The sequence below is a fragment of the Schistocerca serialis genome, chromosome 5 (assembly GCF_023864345.2).
Source record: "Schistocerca serialis cubense isolate TAMUIC-IGC-003099 chromosome 5, iqSchSeri2.2, whole genome shotgun sequence".
NCBI lineage: Eukaryota > Metazoa > Arthropoda > Insecta > Orthoptera > Acrididae > Schistocerca > Schistocerca serialis.
In genome coordinates this window covers 477,398,391-477,418,359 of record NC_064642.1, presented here as the reverse complement: position 1 = coordinate 477,418,359, position 19,969 = coordinate 477,398,391, and the positions used below count along the sequence as shown (strand labels likewise).

At 41.6% G+C, this 19,969-nt stretch overlaps 1 protein-coding gene across 1 annotated transcript in view; it reads right to left on the bottom strand.

The window, feature by feature from the left end:
- Positions 1-19,969, bottom strand: part of LOC126482009 (opioid-binding protein/cell adhesion molecule homolog) — a 361,349-nt gene that overhangs the window by 157,900 nt on the left and 183,480 nt on the right. The window contains exon 2 of the mRNA XM_050105976.1: positions 12,427-12,524. Within this exon, the coding sequence (XP_049961933.1) occupies positions 12,427-12,524 (98 nt within the window). The remainder of the gene's footprint in view (positions 1-12,426; positions 12,525-19,969) is intronic.

Sequence of the window (19,969 nt, the reverse complement as noted above, 5' to 3'; positions counted from 1 at the left end):
GATGGATTGTTATCTATCTCTTCTGCTTTATTTAATCTAGAGTCATCCAAAGCTCTTTTAATATCTGGATCCCTTATCTCTCCCATGTCCACCCCAACTTCTTTCATCACATCACACAATTCCTCGTCCTGCATTCCTCCACTGTACTCTTCCCATCCACCCACTCTCTCCTCTTTGTTTAACTGTGGGATTCTCATTGATCTCTTAATGTTGCCGCACTTCATTTTAATTTCATCTTAGGTAATTCTGACTTTTCTACATGCTGAGTCATTACTCCCGATGATCATTTCTTTTCCTATTTCTTGACATTTTTCCTGCAGCAGTTTATGCTTGGCCTCCATGTAATTCCTGTTTATTAAATTTCAAATTGAGTATTATTGTTGTATTCCGGTCTTTCCCTGAATATCGAGGTATTTCATATATTACCGAAGGATTCTTCGCAGTTTCCTTCCCAGTATCCGTGTTTTTCCGGCATTTATGATCACTCTACTTAGAAATGTCCACTCCTTCCCAGCAGAAGCCTACTGTCGTATTCCTTATAGGAGTATACACTTCTTTAGCGAAATTCAAACGTATTCGTCAGTATTTTAGTATACCACTTCCTCCCACACTGATTATTCTGCACGATTCTCTTAAATTTCGGTGTACTCTTCATCATTACTAAATTCTTATCTCAGTCTACATCTGTTCTTACAATCCAGTATCTGTTCTCGTAATCTAAGTCTGACCATGGTATAAACCAAGTGGAATCTTCCCGCATCTCTGGGCCTTTTCCAATTACCCTCCTCCTTTTGAGCTTCTTGAACAGAATATTCGCTATTATTAACTGATATTTATGGAAAAACTCAATTGTTCTCCTCTCTCGTTCCTACTACCAAGCCTATCTTGTGTTTATTATCAAAGCTAGACCACTCGTGTTGTCAACACGAGCTCTCTACCAAATACAATCATTTGTTCAAGTTCGTTGTTCAACCTAAATGTAATATCGTTTGCCAAATTGCTTTTATTTCAAGCGTTTCAGTATTTTTGGTACTTCCGAGATGAGGAATTTCTATACAAGTTACTGACCACGCAGTTGACCGTTAAATCTAAATTCTATCTGCTGAAATGCGTTTAAGTTTTATGTACGAAATAATCCTTATTGATTCTTGTTTCTGTGTGGATAGTTGGTAAGAACGACCTTGTGCGTGGGCTTCGACGAATCCCTCCTTTCACTTATCCTACATTCTTCCCATCTGTTGAAATGCGATTTACGAAATGCATACTATATAGTACAGTCAGCATCAAACTCCATTATTTTCATGTCCGGGTGATACTGTTTGTGTAACTTATGCAGAAAACAAATATTCAACGATTTTTTAATCGCTGTTCCAATTTTACTTCAAGCAGTTCACCCAACTTTTCAGTCTGGATTCTTCAAAGCCATCTCTATTTGATTTTCTTAAATATTTTACGAGAATCTTTATTTTTAATTTGATCAAATTTTACGCAGCAAGATAACCTTCCCGCTGTTCATTTTAATATTAATTGAATTAATTAATCATCAACTACTACATTAATTGAGTCAGACTTGTTCAAAATAAAATAGCACAAAGCTCGCTTTGATCCTGGCCCTTGAGCGTCTTCGGTGAAATCAAAGTAGGAATCATTCAGTTTAAAACCGCAATAAGGGGATCACATTGTAATCATGAAAAACAAAGCCGTCCCGTAACACAACCTTCTCTGCACTTCAGTGTCGGTGCAAAACATGGTAACAGGTAAGGTTTCCGGAAGATCACCAGACGTAGCCACTTCTATCGGATTGCCACAGGTTGCAGCGTGATTCGTCACTTCAGATCTCTCGTTTCCCGTCATCCACCCTCCAGTGACTCCGTGTTTACCCCACTTCAAGCGTCGCTTAACTACAGAAACGTATGGCTTATAAGAAACTGCTCGATCATTGTACCGAATTCCTTTTAAATCCCTCGTTCATTGTGCTAACTGCACTGCTGGTAGCATGTTGGAACTCACGAACGATTCCATCGCATGATATCATGCAGTTTTCTACAACCACCCTCTGTAGTACATTAAATGTATTCGCAACTGCGAATAATGACAACTATCAGCTGTAGAACGGAGTGGTGACAGTGAAAATTCGTGCGGGCCGGGACTCGAACTCTGATTTCCCGCTTATCGCGAGCAGTCGCCTTACCATTTGGCTATCCGTGCACAACTCACGGCCAGACCCAAACTTCCATAGGCCTGTCCAAAGAAAGTTTGCATCGTAATCAAAATAACGCAGGCACTGCAACATTGTATTTCTCTGCCGACACCGCGCAAGCGACTTTCAAGTACAACGTCTCACCTTCACGGGAATATGCATAATACATGTACGAGTCCGGGTCGTGGCTGCATCGTTGACGACATATCGAAGTTTGTGTCTGGCCGCGAGTCGTGCACGGGTAGCCAAGTGGTAAGGCGACTGCTCGCGATAAGCGGGAAATCAGAGTTCGAGTCCCGGTCCGGCACAAACTTTCACTGTCATCATTCCGTTCTAGAGCTGATGGTTGTCATTATTCGCAATTGCGAATGCATTTAATGTATTGCATAGCGGCTGTTCAAAATGGTTCAAATGGCTCTGAGCACTATGGGACTTAACATCTGTGGTCATCAGTCCCCTAGAACTTAGAACTACTTAAACCTAACTAACCTAAGGACATCACACACATCCATGCCCGAGGTAGGATTCGAACCTGCGACCGTAGCAGTCGCGCGGTTCCGGGCTGAGCGCCTTAACCGCGAGACCACCGCGGCCGGCCATAGCGGCTGTAGTCGCCACAGTGCCTGTCCCTTTTGACATGCAAGCGTGTCTAAAACAACTTTGCATCGTAATCAAAACAATACAGGCACTGCAACACCGAAACCCGCTGTAATAGTCTGACAGTACATGAGGTCTGTCCGCTGGTAGTTAGGTTTGGCTGTGGTTGCTCTTTCGCATTTCCATCACCAACAACAGCTTTACAGAGGATGAAATGTTCCTGTTGGATTTGTTACTCAGGTGAGATCCAATGAGTAGTCTATGTTGTAAGTCAATGAGCTCTCCTGACTTTGAAACATTCTGCCGTTACTGGATCCCTACTGATAACACAACTCTATAAAGGGAGTCCAGCGCGTTAACCATTGCACCATTCTGAACGTACCTCTAATGGAGCAGATGGGTAACATTTCTGTCCATAGCAAGTGCCTCAGATCAGACATCTAGAATATCGCCTGGGAAAACAAAGGGGGAGCCAATTTATTAACTATGATTCAAGCCATCTGTTGTACCTTGTTACAGTGCTCGTTTAAAATGCGCTGGAGTGCACGCTGGGAGGTGAGAATTGCCCAACGAGATTTTTTGTAAAAGCTCATTTAAATTTTTCGTGAGTGCTTGTTCATCCAACGCAGTTGTTTATTCCAGCACTTCGCCAGTACACTGTCTAATTAAAAGTACCCGGTCACCATTACTTAATGTGAAACTGACCACTAGATGTCACGAGAGGCGGACTCGCAACTATAAAAGGAGACAAGGAGTATGTTGTCGTCAGTAGAGAAGCCGTAAAAGCAGAATGGGACTTGTCATTGGGTGTCACCTCACTAACAAATCCACTACGGACATTTCAATCCTCTCAAACCTCTTCATAAGCCACACATTTCTGTAGTCAACGCTAAGCGACTGTTGATGTGGTGTAAAGATTTTCGCTTTCCTGACATTATAATTTAGATTTTCCGTAATTAGTAAAATGACGAGATGGTTCCTTAGAAAGGTCACTACCGATTTCCTACTCCATCCGTCCTCCATTCGAGCGTCTCCAACGAGTTCGCAGTGGGCGAGATGTTAAACTCTAATGTTCCCTCCTTCCTTCCAACGCAAGAACCGCTCTTGATACAGTCCAGCAAATGTACTCAGGAGAGAAGCTTTTTTGGGACATTCAGAACACCCTTATATTTCTGCGAAAGCAGAGAAATTGTGTCTCATTATGCTGCGTACAAGCACTCGTTGGAATCAGAGGCAACAAGGCCGCAGTGCAGCAGATATAACTGTAGTAACAAAATGGCATCCCTTACGAGGGAGTGATCTCACTGATGAGATATGAAGCCGTTAGATGGCGAATGGAATGGCTGACGGTGTTTGAAAAGACAGGGTGTTTATAAATGAATGGTGCGATTTTAAAAATAATTATAAATCGATTTATCGCGTTATATGGGTGAATCTAACGGCAGAAGCAGCGCCTACTATCCTAGTTTTTATGTAATATCCACTATTCGGACAGCGGACTCGCTGCTGTGGTAACACCGGTTCCCGTCAGATCACCGAAGTTAGGCGCTGTCGGGTTGGGCTAGCACTTGGATGGGTGACCATCCGGTCTGCCGAATACTGTTGACATGCGGGGTGCACTCAGCCTTGTGAGACAAACTGAGGAGCTACTTGATTGAGAAGTAGCGCTCCGGTCTCTGAAACCGACATATGGCAGGGAGAGCGGTGGGCTGACCACATACCCTTCATATCCGCATCCGATGATGCCTGTGGGCTGAGGATGACACGGCGACCGGTCGATGCCGTTGGGCCTTCATGGCCTGTTCGGGCGGAGTTTAGTTTTATATCCGCTATTCGCTTGTCATGTTTACTGCACAGACGTGGCGTCTGTCTCCAAGATGGCGTCGTTACAGGAAAAGTCTTTCTGTGTGCTCCGTTTTGAGTTGTGCGGATCTGTGGTTACAGTGCAGTGTGCGTTTCATTCACGGTTTAGAAAAGTCCCATCACACAGCACTAACATGAATCGATGGTACCGACGGTTCGCGAAAACCGGATGCCTTTGTAAGGGAAGAGTCCTGGTCGACCACGTGTTTGTGATGCAGATGCCAAAAGACCGCGCGAGGCACTTCATCGAAGTCCTCGCAGTTCAGTAACGCAAGCGGGGAATTGTTCATGCCGAAGATCAGCGTGCGTTTGCGGCTATGTTTTAAACCATACGTAGTGAGATTAGTGCAGGCCCTGATACTAGCAGACAAAATGAAAGGGTGTGACTTTTATGAAGAGCTACAAGTACAATTAAAAATGGAGGACGCTGTTTTTTTAGAAAGACTGATCTTCTGCGATGAAGCCACTTCCCATGTTCGTGGCAAGGTGAACTCGCAAAATGTTCGTATCTGGAGAAGCGAGAAACAGAGCATCAGCGTGACGCTCCAAAATGAATGTTTTCTGTGTGGTGTCGCGCTAGAAAGCGCACGGCTGTTTTCTTCAGGTAACAAACGGTGACGGATGACTCCATTCGAGACATGTTGGAAACCTGGTTGTTGCCGCAGCTGAAGACCAGTTATGATGATTACATTTCGCTAATGGGCGGTGCTCCATAAATTTTCACAGGAACTCCTACGAGCTTCTCAATCTGTTTCTTCGCCAACTCTTGATTGGACGTGCTGTAGACAACCTTATCCCGCGTCCACCTCCTTCGCCGGATTTTGCACCCAGCGAATTCTTTCTGTGGTGGTTCGTGAAAGACCGAGTTTATGTATCGCCAATACCCCTGTCCGTTGAGGAAGTGTGTGATAGGATAAAACATCCACTGCAGACCATCACGAAGGGCGTGCTGCACCGATTGTGGGAAGAATTTGATTACCGTACAGATATGTGTTGTGTGGCCAGGGGTGCACACACTGGAGGATTTTGATTAATGGATCAAAAACTTGGACAGTTGCCGATGATTATACCGCAAAGTTTGCCCATATAAAACAATAAACCGATTTATTACCGCTTCATTCATTTATAAACCCTCTGTACTTCGGATTAAACCAACCACTCTTCTACGGCGGACCTCTACGAAACAAGTTAAATAATACGATGTAATTCTGCCTCGGCTTCGTATAGGACACTGCCCTAAGCCCTTAGCATTCTTGCATTGTGCACCGTTTTTGACGATATTGTAGCAGTTTGTGGTACTGAATCGGAATATCGTTCCTGTGTTGATAACAGCTGATCAATGGAATTGCCCAGAGATATGTCACTAGATAAGGGTATTATCGATACAAAAAACAAGCTGCTCCGGCAAAAAGAAACATGTACGCAAAGTTTTACAATGAGTTATATAATGTTTCTCTTCGTAGCTATTAGATTTGAAACAAGTGTCTTGAATATTTTAGAGAATTTTGCCTTTTTGTGTTTTGGCAGCTATCTTTTCTATAATAAATTCATTGTGTTTATGTAAGTGATTTCATTGATTGAATTGTTTTTATTGGTAATACAATGACACTAATGACGTTGAACTTGAGTGCAGACAACCACAGCAATAAAGCCAACTATAATGTCCACGGCTGGTTTTATTAAAATATGCTGAATTCTAAATGAACCCAAGGATACGTAGATACTGTCAAGCTACTATCATTGAAGCCACATAACCATTGCTGAACGACAAATTGTTCTGGTATGTAGTGTAAAGCGGTAAGCCCGAGAAAATTGTATGCTGGACAATACAGCTACGAAGCGTTCATGTTGTATATACAACTTTCACATAATTTTGATTGGCTTTTTCTTCTTATTATTATTATTAATAATAACAAGAGGAATAAAATATCAGATAAACTATTATCTATACTGTTTGCCTTTCTTATAAATCGAGATGTCCCTACGTTAAAATGTTTGCTTTTAACTGTGTTGTATTGTTTGCCACAGACATATTTAAAATTACCTACTTTTTTATTAAAATTTAGGCTTTTGATAGCGTAAATGTTCATGTTGGAGAATTTAGGGAGTTTCAGGAACGAGTCACGAGACGTGGTCACTTTGCCTGTTGCAGAAGATCGGGGGCCATCATTATCTAAACACACCATACGTTTCGCAGACGTGGTCATACTTTAATTCATCTGAACATATTTCGGTTTTTCAGCCATCGTAAGAAAGGAAGCGTAGTCGTCATCTGCCAATGTTCGGCTACGCGCCTTCTGTGTGGCTGTTTTTTTACGACCTGATAATGGCAGCGATGTCGAAACTCGACACCTGTTCAGGAAAGTGTTTCGGCCGCTCGATGTTTTCTGTTGCTCAACAACGTATTGAACGTCGTTCGTGAAGAAAGTTTATTATCTTGAGTAGGGTCGTGAAATACCGCAACTAAATACCACAACAAACTACTAAAAAGTGTGATCTTTAGAGTTTCTTACATCTGGTAATACAAATTCACGCACTTCGTCAAAAAAATAAAAAATAAGCGCAAATTATACACTTGTAGATCCAACAAAGAAGTCCCAGCGCAGCCCTCAGTAAATATATTATTGCTTTAGAGACCGGGAACAGCACCAGAGTAATTCAAATGGCGCGTTAAGCCCGGAAACCATATCAGTGAGCCCCGCGTGTGCCTTCCGGCCCCAGATTAAATCTTCAACAATGCAATTACAATGTTTGCTGGTGCAGGTGTTTATACAAGAGAGCTACGCATTCGTTAATGCCGGGCGCCACTCGCTATTTGGTTTTCAATACATTATTGACATCTCTAATCCGGGATTCTGTTCGGACCATAAATACGACATTTAAGTTGATTGTTCCGACAGATGAGATAAACTTCGTTCATATCTCGGGCGATACGTTCGAGTTTGCGCTCGATATCCATTGACCTGTTAACAACGGAAAGCCTCTCGAATGCTGTTTGCAGCGCACTGGATTTCCCACAAACATGCCGAATCCAGGGCAGACAATATTCGAAACCTCTCGTCCTTTTACAAAATAAATTAACTGTAGCATTGCTTTGTTTCTATTAAGCTTTTAACGTTTTGAATACACAGAAACTAGAACACATGCAAATAAAAAAGTAATTCTTTTCTAATAAATTCTTTTATCTACCTGTGTCTGGGAATTTACTGCCTTCAAACTTTTTCTCAGTGGGCCAGGATGTGTTTTAGAATCGAAAGGCGTATACGTGTTCCCTTAGATAAATGCATATTTTCTCTGTTTGGCACAATGTGAAAGATGTATGAATCGATAATACCTGCCGCATGGTAGCGACAAATACAAAAATTCAGCGAATTTCATTTAAAAAAACAGGAAAATTTTAAATTATGTGCTAAGAATTACAAACAAAACTCTTTAAAATATGTAGTTATATGAGGACAAGATTCCCACAAGATTTAATTTGATGAAGTGTGAGAGTTTTATGCATTTTCAAACTTTATAATGAAAGTACGATTATAGCTGAGGCATAACAGTCAGGTAGATTGAGCATTACTACCTATCAAATCCAAAGGTATCTTCGGAGAATTGGAGGAGAGAGAAAAACAAGGGATGGAGAGACGTTGAAATAATTACTGTTTCGCTTATAGACATACTGAAAGTGATTAAGAAAGAATGAAGCTGAAGAAGGAAACAGTAAGCGTCTTTTGATTAAAACTGCCGAACTGCTGACCAGCATAAATAATGCACGAAGAGTTCAATAACAGTCATCTTTAAACAACTGGTTTGCATTGTTTGGTCTCTGACAGTCTCGAGAAATACTTTGCTGACAAATATGCAGGTATCAGGCGTCAAGAATCATTACGTTTTAAAAAGCTACCAAAATGTCTGCTGTCTCTTCGGTATGCTCCAATGCTTGCTTTTAAGTCATAACAGCTTGAAATGACGTTGCTGGTAGCGCACAGCTCTCCTCAGCACCGAAAGACATACGTTTTAAATTCTGATCTAAATATATTCCTGACATATTTTATTCATATTGACTACAGAAATGCTGTAAAAACATCTTGTTTTCGAATGTTTCATTGACAGTAGTACTGACTGTTGCCTCCACAATCTCAGATTATTTTGTTCTTTCCAAGTTTCTCATGTTTATGTACCCGGATAGTATTTCCATTCTGAAGTATAAACGTATGGTTTTGAATTGTTCATCTGTTGCGTTGCCTGGAACTGATGAGTATATGCATGATGGGATACCAAATCTTGTGAAATGAATTCATAAAGTGATTAGATAAGGGAACTGTTCCACTCCCCACCGTAATGACTTTACTGTATATTATTTTCTTAAGATGCTTTTAAGTTTTCTTCTAACTCATTTCCCAATTCCCTAATTTAAGAGTATCAATTCATTTTTTTCTGTTGGTAGCTTTTAAGACATTCATTTTTAAATACTGAAAAAATTTGATGTTTCTTTTAAAAAACGCGCTATTCGTCGTATTATAAGTGTCAGGTCACAGACCATTTTGCAATGGACATTCAGTTTTCTTTCCATGTGAGACTTCTTATGCTCCTGTAAATTTACCTGCTTATAGATCGGTTTATCATGCAAAACATGCACACGTTAATTTGACAGCTACTGCAGTATAGAAGGTAAATGAGTAAACAGACGACTGAATATGAACTGGAATTCTAAATAAGAGCTTGTGATGTGTCTGAAACGTAGAGTTCACAGCCAGTGAGTATTGCTAGTTCTGGCTCAGAGCAGATACGGAGAGCAATAGAAAGACGCTTGTCTGGAATGACAATGGAGAGGGAACCATACAGGTGAATCACAGAAGGAACTGTAATTGACTAACTCACTATGTCTGCAATACAAATTAAATGGGGGGGGGGGGGGGGGGGGAGCGGGGGGTCGGTCGATGGATCATGCAGAGCAAGAACTGGTTGATAACTGGACGAAGAAAATTCTTTGATGCATTCCAAAAGGCGCACTAGTGACAGACTGGTTGACGGCATTACAAAACGTGTAACAGCAAAATGGATGCGCAGCACAGGCTGAGATCGCAATGCCGGGAAATTGTGATACTGGTATCAAGTGACTGCAGTTACTGGTGATTATGGTGTTATTGTCACAAGTCACAACAAAGGTTATTAAAATTTTCTAATGTTCTATTATTAAAAACAGTTTTAGCAGATAGTATGTTTACCTGCAAATCCTTCGTTTTAGACCTTTGTATTTCATAATAATTTCAGGTTCTACTGTATTTTAGCTATCGAGGTGAGATTATCAGTCTGTTGACGTGGCTCAGAAACTGAAGTCCTATATTAATAACGAGAATGTATATGTACTTAGCACCATCAGCATAAATCCTAAATAATGTATGTATTTTTCTCGCCTAACACTCATATTGCTGCTTTAATATATGCTAATTTTCCGTCAATGTCGTTTCACTATTGCCGTGGTTTCGAAATGCTTTTATCTAACAACTAAATTATTCGTTTCAGTACATTCTATAACGTTTCGCTAATAACAATGATAAACGTTAGACGCTTTAAATTGTGTTTAATTTTCAATAAATCGATGGAAAACTAACGTTACATCGAAGGATAGATATCCTTCTTAGAAAATTCATTTATTATCGCATTAGTGCGAATTCTAGCATGTTCTTGCTGTACTTGTCGTAATAATGGCACAGAGTTTGAAAAGCCTCAAGGGAACATATACGTTTCTAGTAGTTACCTTCATTTTTCCAGTGTCATGTGCGTCGATATTACTTCGGAATTTTTTAGTTCAATACAACAGTTAATCACTTTTTTTGCAGTGGGGCTTAGAAGCAATACAGTAGATACGACATTTGGTTATCCTTTCTCGTATTTTACATTATCGAAATAACGATAAAATCGCTCGCTTGTATTCCATATAACGATTTTGCTTCCCATTAGTTTCTTACTTATTACGTAATAAATAATTTGTAATTTTCTTTTGGACTGCTATTCTAATTTTTATTTCTGTTAGTTTTTAAACGTTTTCTCTTAATAAAGCGATATTACTATGACCCATCATGGTGAAATACTCTCAGATAATTATTTTTAACTCAAACTTCGTGTGTCATCTAGATCTGCATACTCTACTTACCCTGCACACTAATGAAGAAAGTGTATTGGTCATTTTCGGGTTGTTGTACCTCTTTCTGCATCCATAGTAGCACTTGTTTCTTGTAAGACACGTGATAGATGAAACTCTTTATGTTACCATATATATGGTAAGTTTAGTCTTATTCCTTTAACGAATGAAATTCAAATAATATGACTGCTGGAGATGTTAAATAGTTTTACCTCTATGGTCTGTGGATTCAGTACATTAAGGACCAAGAAAAGATTCATAACATCTACATCTACACCTACATCTACTTATATACCTTGCAAGCCACCATACGGTTCGTGAGAGGGGGTACTTTATACCAATACCAGTCATTCTACTTCAAAAAAAAAAATGGTTCAAATGGCTCTGAGCACTATGGGACTTAACTTCTGTGGTCATCAGTCCCCTAGAACTTAGAACTACTTAAACTTAACTAACCTAAGGACATCACACACATCCATGCCCGAGGCAGGATTCGAACCTGCGACGGTAGCAGTCGCGCGGTTCCAGACTGTAGCGACTAGAACCGCTCGGCCACTCCGGCCGGCGATTCTACTTCCATTTCTACTCGAATTACTACTCGAAAATGGAGCGACGAAAAACGGCTGGCTATGTGCTCTAATTTCTCTTGTCTTCGTGGTCCTTACGCGGAGTCTACATTGACGACAGCAGAATCGTTCTGCAGTCAGCCGCAAATGCTTCTTCTCTAAATTTTCTCGACAGTGCTTCGCGGTAACAACGTCGTCTTCCCTCCACGGATTCCCATTTGAGCTCACGAAGTATCTGCGTAACATGTGCTGATCGAACTTATAGTTAACATATCTATCAGCACACTTCCGCACTGCTTCAGTGTCTCCTATTACTCGATCTGGTGGGGATTACGAACACTCTGGAGGTAATCAAGAATGGGTCGCACCTCTATTCTACAGGCGATCTCCTTTACAGGTGATCTTCATTCTCCTGTAATTCTCCCAATAAACCGAATTCGACCATTCGTCTTCCTTTCTTCCGACCTCAATAAGACACTTTCGAAAGCTGAAGCTGGCAACCAACCACCCGATTCAGTTTTTGGTAGTTTATGTTTTGTTTCCTTGTGTTTTTCGCAATACAGATTTTTCTGCATAATGTGATTATGCTTTTCCAGTCGCCCGTTGCTGCGACTTGATACTATTCCCACACGCCGCAGTAATAAAAGAGTGTGGACAGTCTAACTGTTTTTCTAATTGCTCTATTTTGTCGACAAACTTCAGTTTTCAAATTCATAGGCAATGAAACAGAGCTTAAGTTCCAGATATGATAATAGGTATTCACACGACCAATTAACGTGCGGTAGATGGCTACTACCATTTTTCGTTTTGTGAAGTGTGTAGCCTTACATTCTACTGATAGATGCTAGTGCGTGAACAAACTTAGACAAATTGAATGAAATAATTGTTTCAGAAGATAGTGATTTTGGTGACTGAACCTCCAGTATTGACATCTACTTGGTGCCTTATCCCATCAGCGTAAATTTCCTCCAGAAGTTCTACAAGAAAAATTAACTACCGAATAATTATACATGCTAACATGTCCTGGTATTTTATTACGTCACAGAGTGAGAAGTATTGCTGACCTTGTAGGTAGACAAATCCTCGACCACGCAGACAAGAATGGCCTCTCTGCCGACAGGCGTTGTGACGTTACTGATGGGCTCTGCGAACTTCGGTACGTCTGGAAAACAAGAACACACACCCCGATTGCTATTTATCTAAATAGAAGATGCAACGATATCGTATATCACTCACACTCAAACCCACAGGTGTCAGACAGTCATACTCGTATCGAACGTTGTACACTTATCAATCAGTACATTATGACCACCTATCTAATAGCCGTCCACCTTAGGTACGGATAACAGCGGTGACGCGTCGTGGTATGCGAGCAATGACGCCTTGTTCGGACGCTGGAGGGAGTTGGCACCACATTTGCAAGGACACCTTGTTCCTGTAAATTCCGAGGAGAGGACCGATGAGCTCTAGCGCCACGTTCAATCACATTCCAGATGGTTCGATCTGGTTCAGATCTGGTTAATTGTGGGGATAGCACACAATTGGAACTCGCCATTGTGTTCCTTGAACCACTTCATCACACTCCAGGCCTTGTGACATGGAGCATTATTTGGTTGAAAACAGCCACTGCAGTCGAGGAACATGATGGCTATGAAGGGGTGTATGTGATCTACTCCTTGGCCGTCATGCTGCCTTGCACGTGCTCCATTGCACCCATGGATGTCCAGGTGAATGTTCCCCAGAGCATAATGGAGCCGGCACCAGCTTGTCTCCGTCCGATAGTACAGGTGGCCCCGGTTACACAGCTTCAGGCTGCAGTGGATGGGCACCACTGTTGTGGGCCGGCCGTGGGGATCCAACGGACGTCCAGCACGTCAGAGTCCTCCGATCGGTCCTCACCGGTGGCCAACCCAGTTACTGCTCGCACTGAGGCTGACTTGTCACCTGTGGTCGAGTGGGAGGTCGCCCCGGGGTGAAGCAGGCGGCGAATAACTTCCCTGGCGGCAGCACGTAAGGCCTCCCCGGTTTGTCTGACAAACAGGTTCCAGTTGATGTCTTTGGCTGACACTGTCGCTGAGCCAGATGCTGTCGCCTGTCCTGTTTTAGAGGAAACCACTCAGCCTGCAAGATCCGGGCAATCGCAGAGGGTGGGATTATTGGTAGTTGGGAGCTCCAACGTTAGGCGCGTAATGGGGCCACTTAGGGACTTGGCTGACAATAAGGGTAAGAAATCCAATGTGCACTCCGTGTGCAAACCAGGTAGAGTCTTTCCAGATGTGGAAAGGGTCCTCCCGGATGCCATGAAGAGCACAGGCTGCAGCCAACTGCAGGTCGTGGTTCACATCGGTACCAATGATGTGTGTCACTTTGGATCATAAGAGATTCGAACGGCTAACAGAAGTGGTAAAGGCTGCCAGTCTTGCTTGCAAGATGAAAGCAGAGCTGACCATTTGCAGCATAGTCGACAGGACCGATTGCGGACCTCTGCAACAGAGCCGAGTGGAGGGTCTGAATCAGAGGCTCAGACGGTTCTGCGACCGTGTAGGCTGCAGATTCCTCGACTGGCGCCAAAGGCTGGCTGGGTTTCGGGCTCCGCTGAATAGGTCAGGTGTCCACTATATGCAGGGGGCGGCTACACGGGTAGCAGGGGCTGTGTGGCGTGGAGTGGGCGGTTTTTTAGGTTAAAGGGTATCTGGAAAACACAAGAAGGGCTTCAGTCACAAAGGGTGCAGGCTGAACACAGGAAAAACGTAGATACAGGAACCACTGGTATAACAGTTGCACATTGTCGTAGTTGTGTTGGGAAAGTACCAGAGCTCCAAGCGCTAATAGAAAGCACTGATGCTCAAATCGTTATAGGCACTGAAAGCTGGCTAAAGCCGGATATAAGCTCAGCCGAAATTTTTACGAATAACCTAACGGTGTGCCGAAAGGATAGGCTAAACACGGTTAGCGGTGGCGTGTTTGTTCCTATCAGAAGTAGTTTAACTTGTCGCGAAATTGAAGTAGATACTTCCTTTGAATCAGTATGGGCAGAGGTCATTTTTGGCAACCGGTATAAAATAATAATTGGGTCCTTTTACCAGCCTCCCAATTCAGATGATACAGTTGCTGAAAGGTTCAAAGAAAACTTGAGTTTGATTTCAAACACGTACCTGCTTCATACGATAATAGTTGAGGGTGACTTTAATTTACCCTCGATATGTTGGCGAAAATACGTGTTTAATTCCGGAGGTACGCATATAATATAATCCGAAATTCGGCTAAACGCATTCTCTGAAAGTTATTTCGAGCAGTTACTTCGTGAGTCCACGCGAATAGTAAACGTTTGTGAAAACACACTTGATCTCTTAGCAACAAATAATCCTGATTTATTTATTTAACGAGCATCAAAACCCATTCAGGGATTAGTGAACACAGGGTTGTCGTAGCGAGATTGAATATTGTAATCACCAAATCCTCGAAAAATAAGTGAAAAATATACCTATTCAAAAAAAGCAGATAAAAATTCACTTGACGCCTTCCTGAGAGACATTCTCCACACATTCCAAATTAATAATATAAGTGCAGACCAGATGTGACTTACATTCAAAGAAATAGTATCGGCAGCAATTGAGAGACTTATACCAAATAAATTAACAAACGACGGAGCTGAGCCTCCTTGGTTACTCAAAACGGGTTAGAACACTGTTGCAGAAACAACGAAACAAACATGCCAAATTTAAACAGACGCAAAATCCCCAAGATTGGCTATCTTTTACAGAAGCTCGAAATTTAGCGCGGGCTACAATGCCTATAACAGTTTCCACAACGATACTTTTTCTGGAAGCGTGGCAGATAATCCAAAGAGATTCTGCTCGTATGTGAAGTACTTTAGCGGCAAGAAACAATCAATGCCTTCTCTGCACGATAGCAATGGAGATACTATCGAAGACAGTGCTCCCAAAGCAGGGGTACTAAACACAGCCTTCCGAAATGCCTTCACACAAGAAGACGAAGTAAATATTCCAGAGCTCGAATCGAGAACAGCTGCAACATGAGTAACGTAGAAGTAAATATCCTCGGAGTAGTGAAGCAACTTAAATCACTTAATAAATGTAAGTCTTCTGGTCCAGACAATATACCAATTGGGTTCTTTCGGAGTATGCTGATGCATTAGCTCCATACTTAACTGTCATATACAACCGTCCGCTCGACGAAATGTCCGTACGCAATGACTGGAAAGTTGCACAGGTCACACCAATATTCAAGAAAGGTAGTACGAGTAATCCATTTAATTACTGGCCCATATCGTTAATATTGATATGCAACAGGATTTTAGAACATATATTGTGTTAGAACATTATGAAGAACCTCGAAGAAAACGGTCTATTGACACACAGTCAACAAGGATTTAGAAAACATCGTTCCTGTGAAACACAACTAGCTCTTCATTCACATGAAGTGCTGAGTGCTATTGACAAGGGATATCAGATCGATTCCGTATTTCTGGATTTCCGGAAGGCTTTTGACACTGTAGTGAAACTGCGTGCTTATGGAATATCGTCTACGTTATATGACTGGATTTGTTATTTCCGGTCAGAGAGGTCACAGTTCGTAGTAATTGACGGAAAGTCATGAGTAAAACAGAAGTGATTTCTGGCGTTCCCCGAGGTAGTGTTATAGGCCCTTTGCTGTTCGTTTTCTATATTGACGATTTGGGAGACAATCTGAGCAGCCGTCTTCGGTTGTTTTCAGATGACACTGTCGTTCATCGACTATTAAAGCCATCAAAAGATCAAAACCAACTGCAAAACGATTTAGAAGAAATATCTGAATGGTGCGAAAAGTGGCAGATGACGTTTATATAGACAGCGTATCAACCTAAACACTGATATAATTTGTGCTATGTTCTGTTGTCTACGACAACGTGTGTAAATGGTAGGTAATAGGTAACACATGTCCTAAGGAGCACAAGAAAAGCATAACTTTAGTATCTGTGGTGTAGAGCGCCCGTGGGGAAGCTGGTGAATGATTAGTTTGTCGCACCAATCTGCCTTGGTATTGCTGGTTTTTGTACTTTAGTACGTGTGAAAGTGTTATGTGGGATATGTTCCTGACACGTAAAAGGAATTTTCGGAGATTTTAGCAATGTTCTATTGACAGTCTCCTTTCGCTTCATTTATGTTAAAGTAGCAAACCTATAGCGTACATTTGTAGTTTCACAGAATAAATATAAACAATCGGAACAGAAGAACAGAGAAACATTTACATAACACGTGCAGAAGTATTAGCAGAAATAATAGTGATAACAAGATAAGATGATAAGAAGAAGAATAAACATAACTCACTGCTAGGTAAGAGCACCACCTTACATATATAAACTGCGAACACACCTTTCAAGTGTTAGAAACATGTTGTCACATTTAATGGTTTCACGCGTATTACAGCACAAAAACTGGCATAACCAGAGCTCCAATCCAGGACACTTGGTACGACGAACTAACACTCTACCGACTTCCCCACGGAAGATCCACACGACATATATTCCGGGGGAATCTGGAAACTAAATTTAGGTTGTCCTATACTTTAACTGGCTTACGATATTTACCGAGCATTGTAGATTTTTGGTAACAAAATAGTAACCGGATGCACTCCAGAGTATTGTAATAAGCTTTAACAATCAGAATATAAGCAATAAAATGTGTAATTGTTACTTTATTTCAACCACCGACCGATGACATTGCATCCCATGTTATATTTGCCCTGATATCGGTAGGAATCGGGAAAGTAATGTAAACTGCTCGAAAAACAACACTTATTTTAAGCGTTTTTTCAAAACGTGCTGAAATCGTATAGGCTACTTGACACAACTGCACTAACATTGCTAAAATCTTTGCTGTTAGAAGTAAGTAATCTTGTTTCGTAGAAAAGAAATTTTGAGATATTACAACGATAAACCCATAGATGGATGAATGTACTCCAAATAGAAATTTACTGCAGCCAAATGTCCGTGGCCTACGCTGACAGGACTCCTTCTTTAGTTTCTCTGACGTGACGACACGTGTGCCACTTATTGAACGAAGATGTGCGATCAAGTATACTGAGAGAATATTTGATGCAAGCTATTAAAAAAAAAAAAAAGTCACTTGCCTACTATGAAACAGCACCGCTTATTGTGTCTCAGAAGGTAAAAAAATAAACATTTTCTGTCAAACATTAAGGAAAAATCTCTTTCAAAAAATCAGCCCTGAATATTTTGATCACAATGTGAGAAACATGTAAATGTTCGGGACATGTGCTTGTCAACAGAATACGTAATCAGACTGAAGGTGTGCTTCAGTAGAATCCTGCAGATATGGAAGGCAGATAAGGAATTCCATGAGACGAGATGTCCTTCTGTAATTCGTATATGTATACGAGAGACAGGGGTTAATGAAACTGGTATACAAAACTAGCACTAGCACCGGCAACGTGCGTAGTCAGTTATTTGCTGCATGTATTCCAACCTGTGTCTTCCTCTAAAGTTTTCGTCGTCTACAGTTCCCTCTGAAGTTTTTCCCAATTATCGTAACAGATGTCCTCTTATCCTGATCCTCCTTCTTGTCAGTGTTTTCCATAGAATTCTTTCGTTGTTGATTCTCCAGAGAACCTCCTAATTCCGTTGCACCACATCGCAAATGCTTCGATTGTCTAGTTTTCCGGTATTCCCGTAGTCCATGTTTTACTACCATACAATCCTATACTAAAAATGTATGTTTTCAGAAATTTGTTCTCCAAATTAGGGCTTAAGTTTGATACTAGTAGACTTCTCTTGGCCAGGAATGCCAGTGCTAGTCTGCTGTTCGTCATGTGATATTTTGCCCCTAGGTAGCAGAATTCCTTAACTTCATCTACTTCGTTATAACAAATCCTGAGGTTAATTTTTCCTCATTTATGCTACTTGTCATTACTTCCGTCATTCATCGATTCACTCTCAGTCTATATATTTTTTTACTCATTAGACTGTCCATTTCATTCATCAGACCATGTAATTCATCAACATTTTTCACTGAGGATAGCAATAAAAATCAGTGAATCTTATAACTGATATCCTTTCACCTCGAATTTAATCTCTACTCTGGACCATTGTTTCATTTCCTTCATTGCTTCTCCGATGTATAGACTGAACAGTAGAGATGAGAAGCTACATTCTTGTCTTACACCGCCTTTTTAATCCGAGCATTTCGTTCTTGGTCTTCTGCTTGGCTCTCGCACATATTGTAAAAAATGGTTCAAATGGCTCTGAGCACTATGGGACTTAACATCTATGGTCATCAGTCCTCTAGAACTTAGAACTACTTAAACCTAACTAACCTAAGGACAGCACACAACACCCAGTCATCACGAGGCAGAGAAAATCCCTGACCCTGCCGGGAATCGAACCCGGGAACCCGGGCGTGGGGAGCGAGAACGCTACCGCAGGACCACGAGATGCGAAGGCACATATTGTATATTATGCGTCTTTCCACATAGCTTACCCCTATTTTTCTCAGGATGTCGAACATCTTCCATCATTTTACGTTGTCTAACAGTTTTACAAGGCCGATAAATACTATGAACTTGTCTTGATTTTTCTTTAATCTTGCTTCCATTATAAACCGCAACGCTAAATTGCCTCTCTGGTGCCTTTACCTTTCCTAAAGCCGAACTGATCGTCACCTAACACATCGACAGTCATCTTTTCCATTCTTTTGTATATAGGGTGTTACAAAAAGGTACGGCCAAACTTTCAGGAAACATTCCTCACACACAAAGAAAGAAAATATGTTATGTGGACATGTGTCCGGAAACGCTTACTTTCCATGTTAGAGCTGATTTTATTACTTCTCTTCAAATCACATCAATCATGGAATGGAAACACACAGCAACAGAACGTACCAGCGTGACTTCAAACACTTTGTTACAGGAAATGTTCAAAATGTCCTCCGTTTGCGAGGATACATGCATCTACCCTCCGTCGCATGGAATCCCTGATGCGCTGATGCTGCCCTGGAGAATGGCGTATTGTATCACAGCCGTCCACAATACGAGCACGAAGAGTCTCTACATTTGGTACCGGGGTTACGTAGACAAGAGCTTTCAAAAGCCCCCATAAATTAAAGCCAAGTAAGTGGATTGAGGTCAGGAGAGCGTGGAGGCCATGGAATTGGTCCGCCTCTCCAATCCATCGGTCACCGAATCTGTTGTTGAGAAGCGTACGAACACTTCGACTGAAATGTGCAGGAGCTCCATCGTGCATGAACCACATGTTGTGTCGTACTTGTAAAGGCACATGTTCTAGCAGCACAGGTAGAGTATCCCGTATGAAATCATGGCGGTGAATCGAGGAAGTACAGTACATACTGACGAGACTAAAATGAGCTCTAACATGGAAATTAAGCGTTTCCGGACATATGTCCACATAACATCTTTTCTTTGTTTGTGTGTGAGGAATGTTTGCTGAAAGTTTGGCCGTACCTTTTTGTAACAACCTGTATTACTCTTGTCAACACCTTGGATGTATGAGCCTTTAAGCTGGTTGTGATAACTCTCGCACTTGTCGGCTCTTGCACCTTCGGGATTGTGTGGATGAGGTTCTTTCCGGAA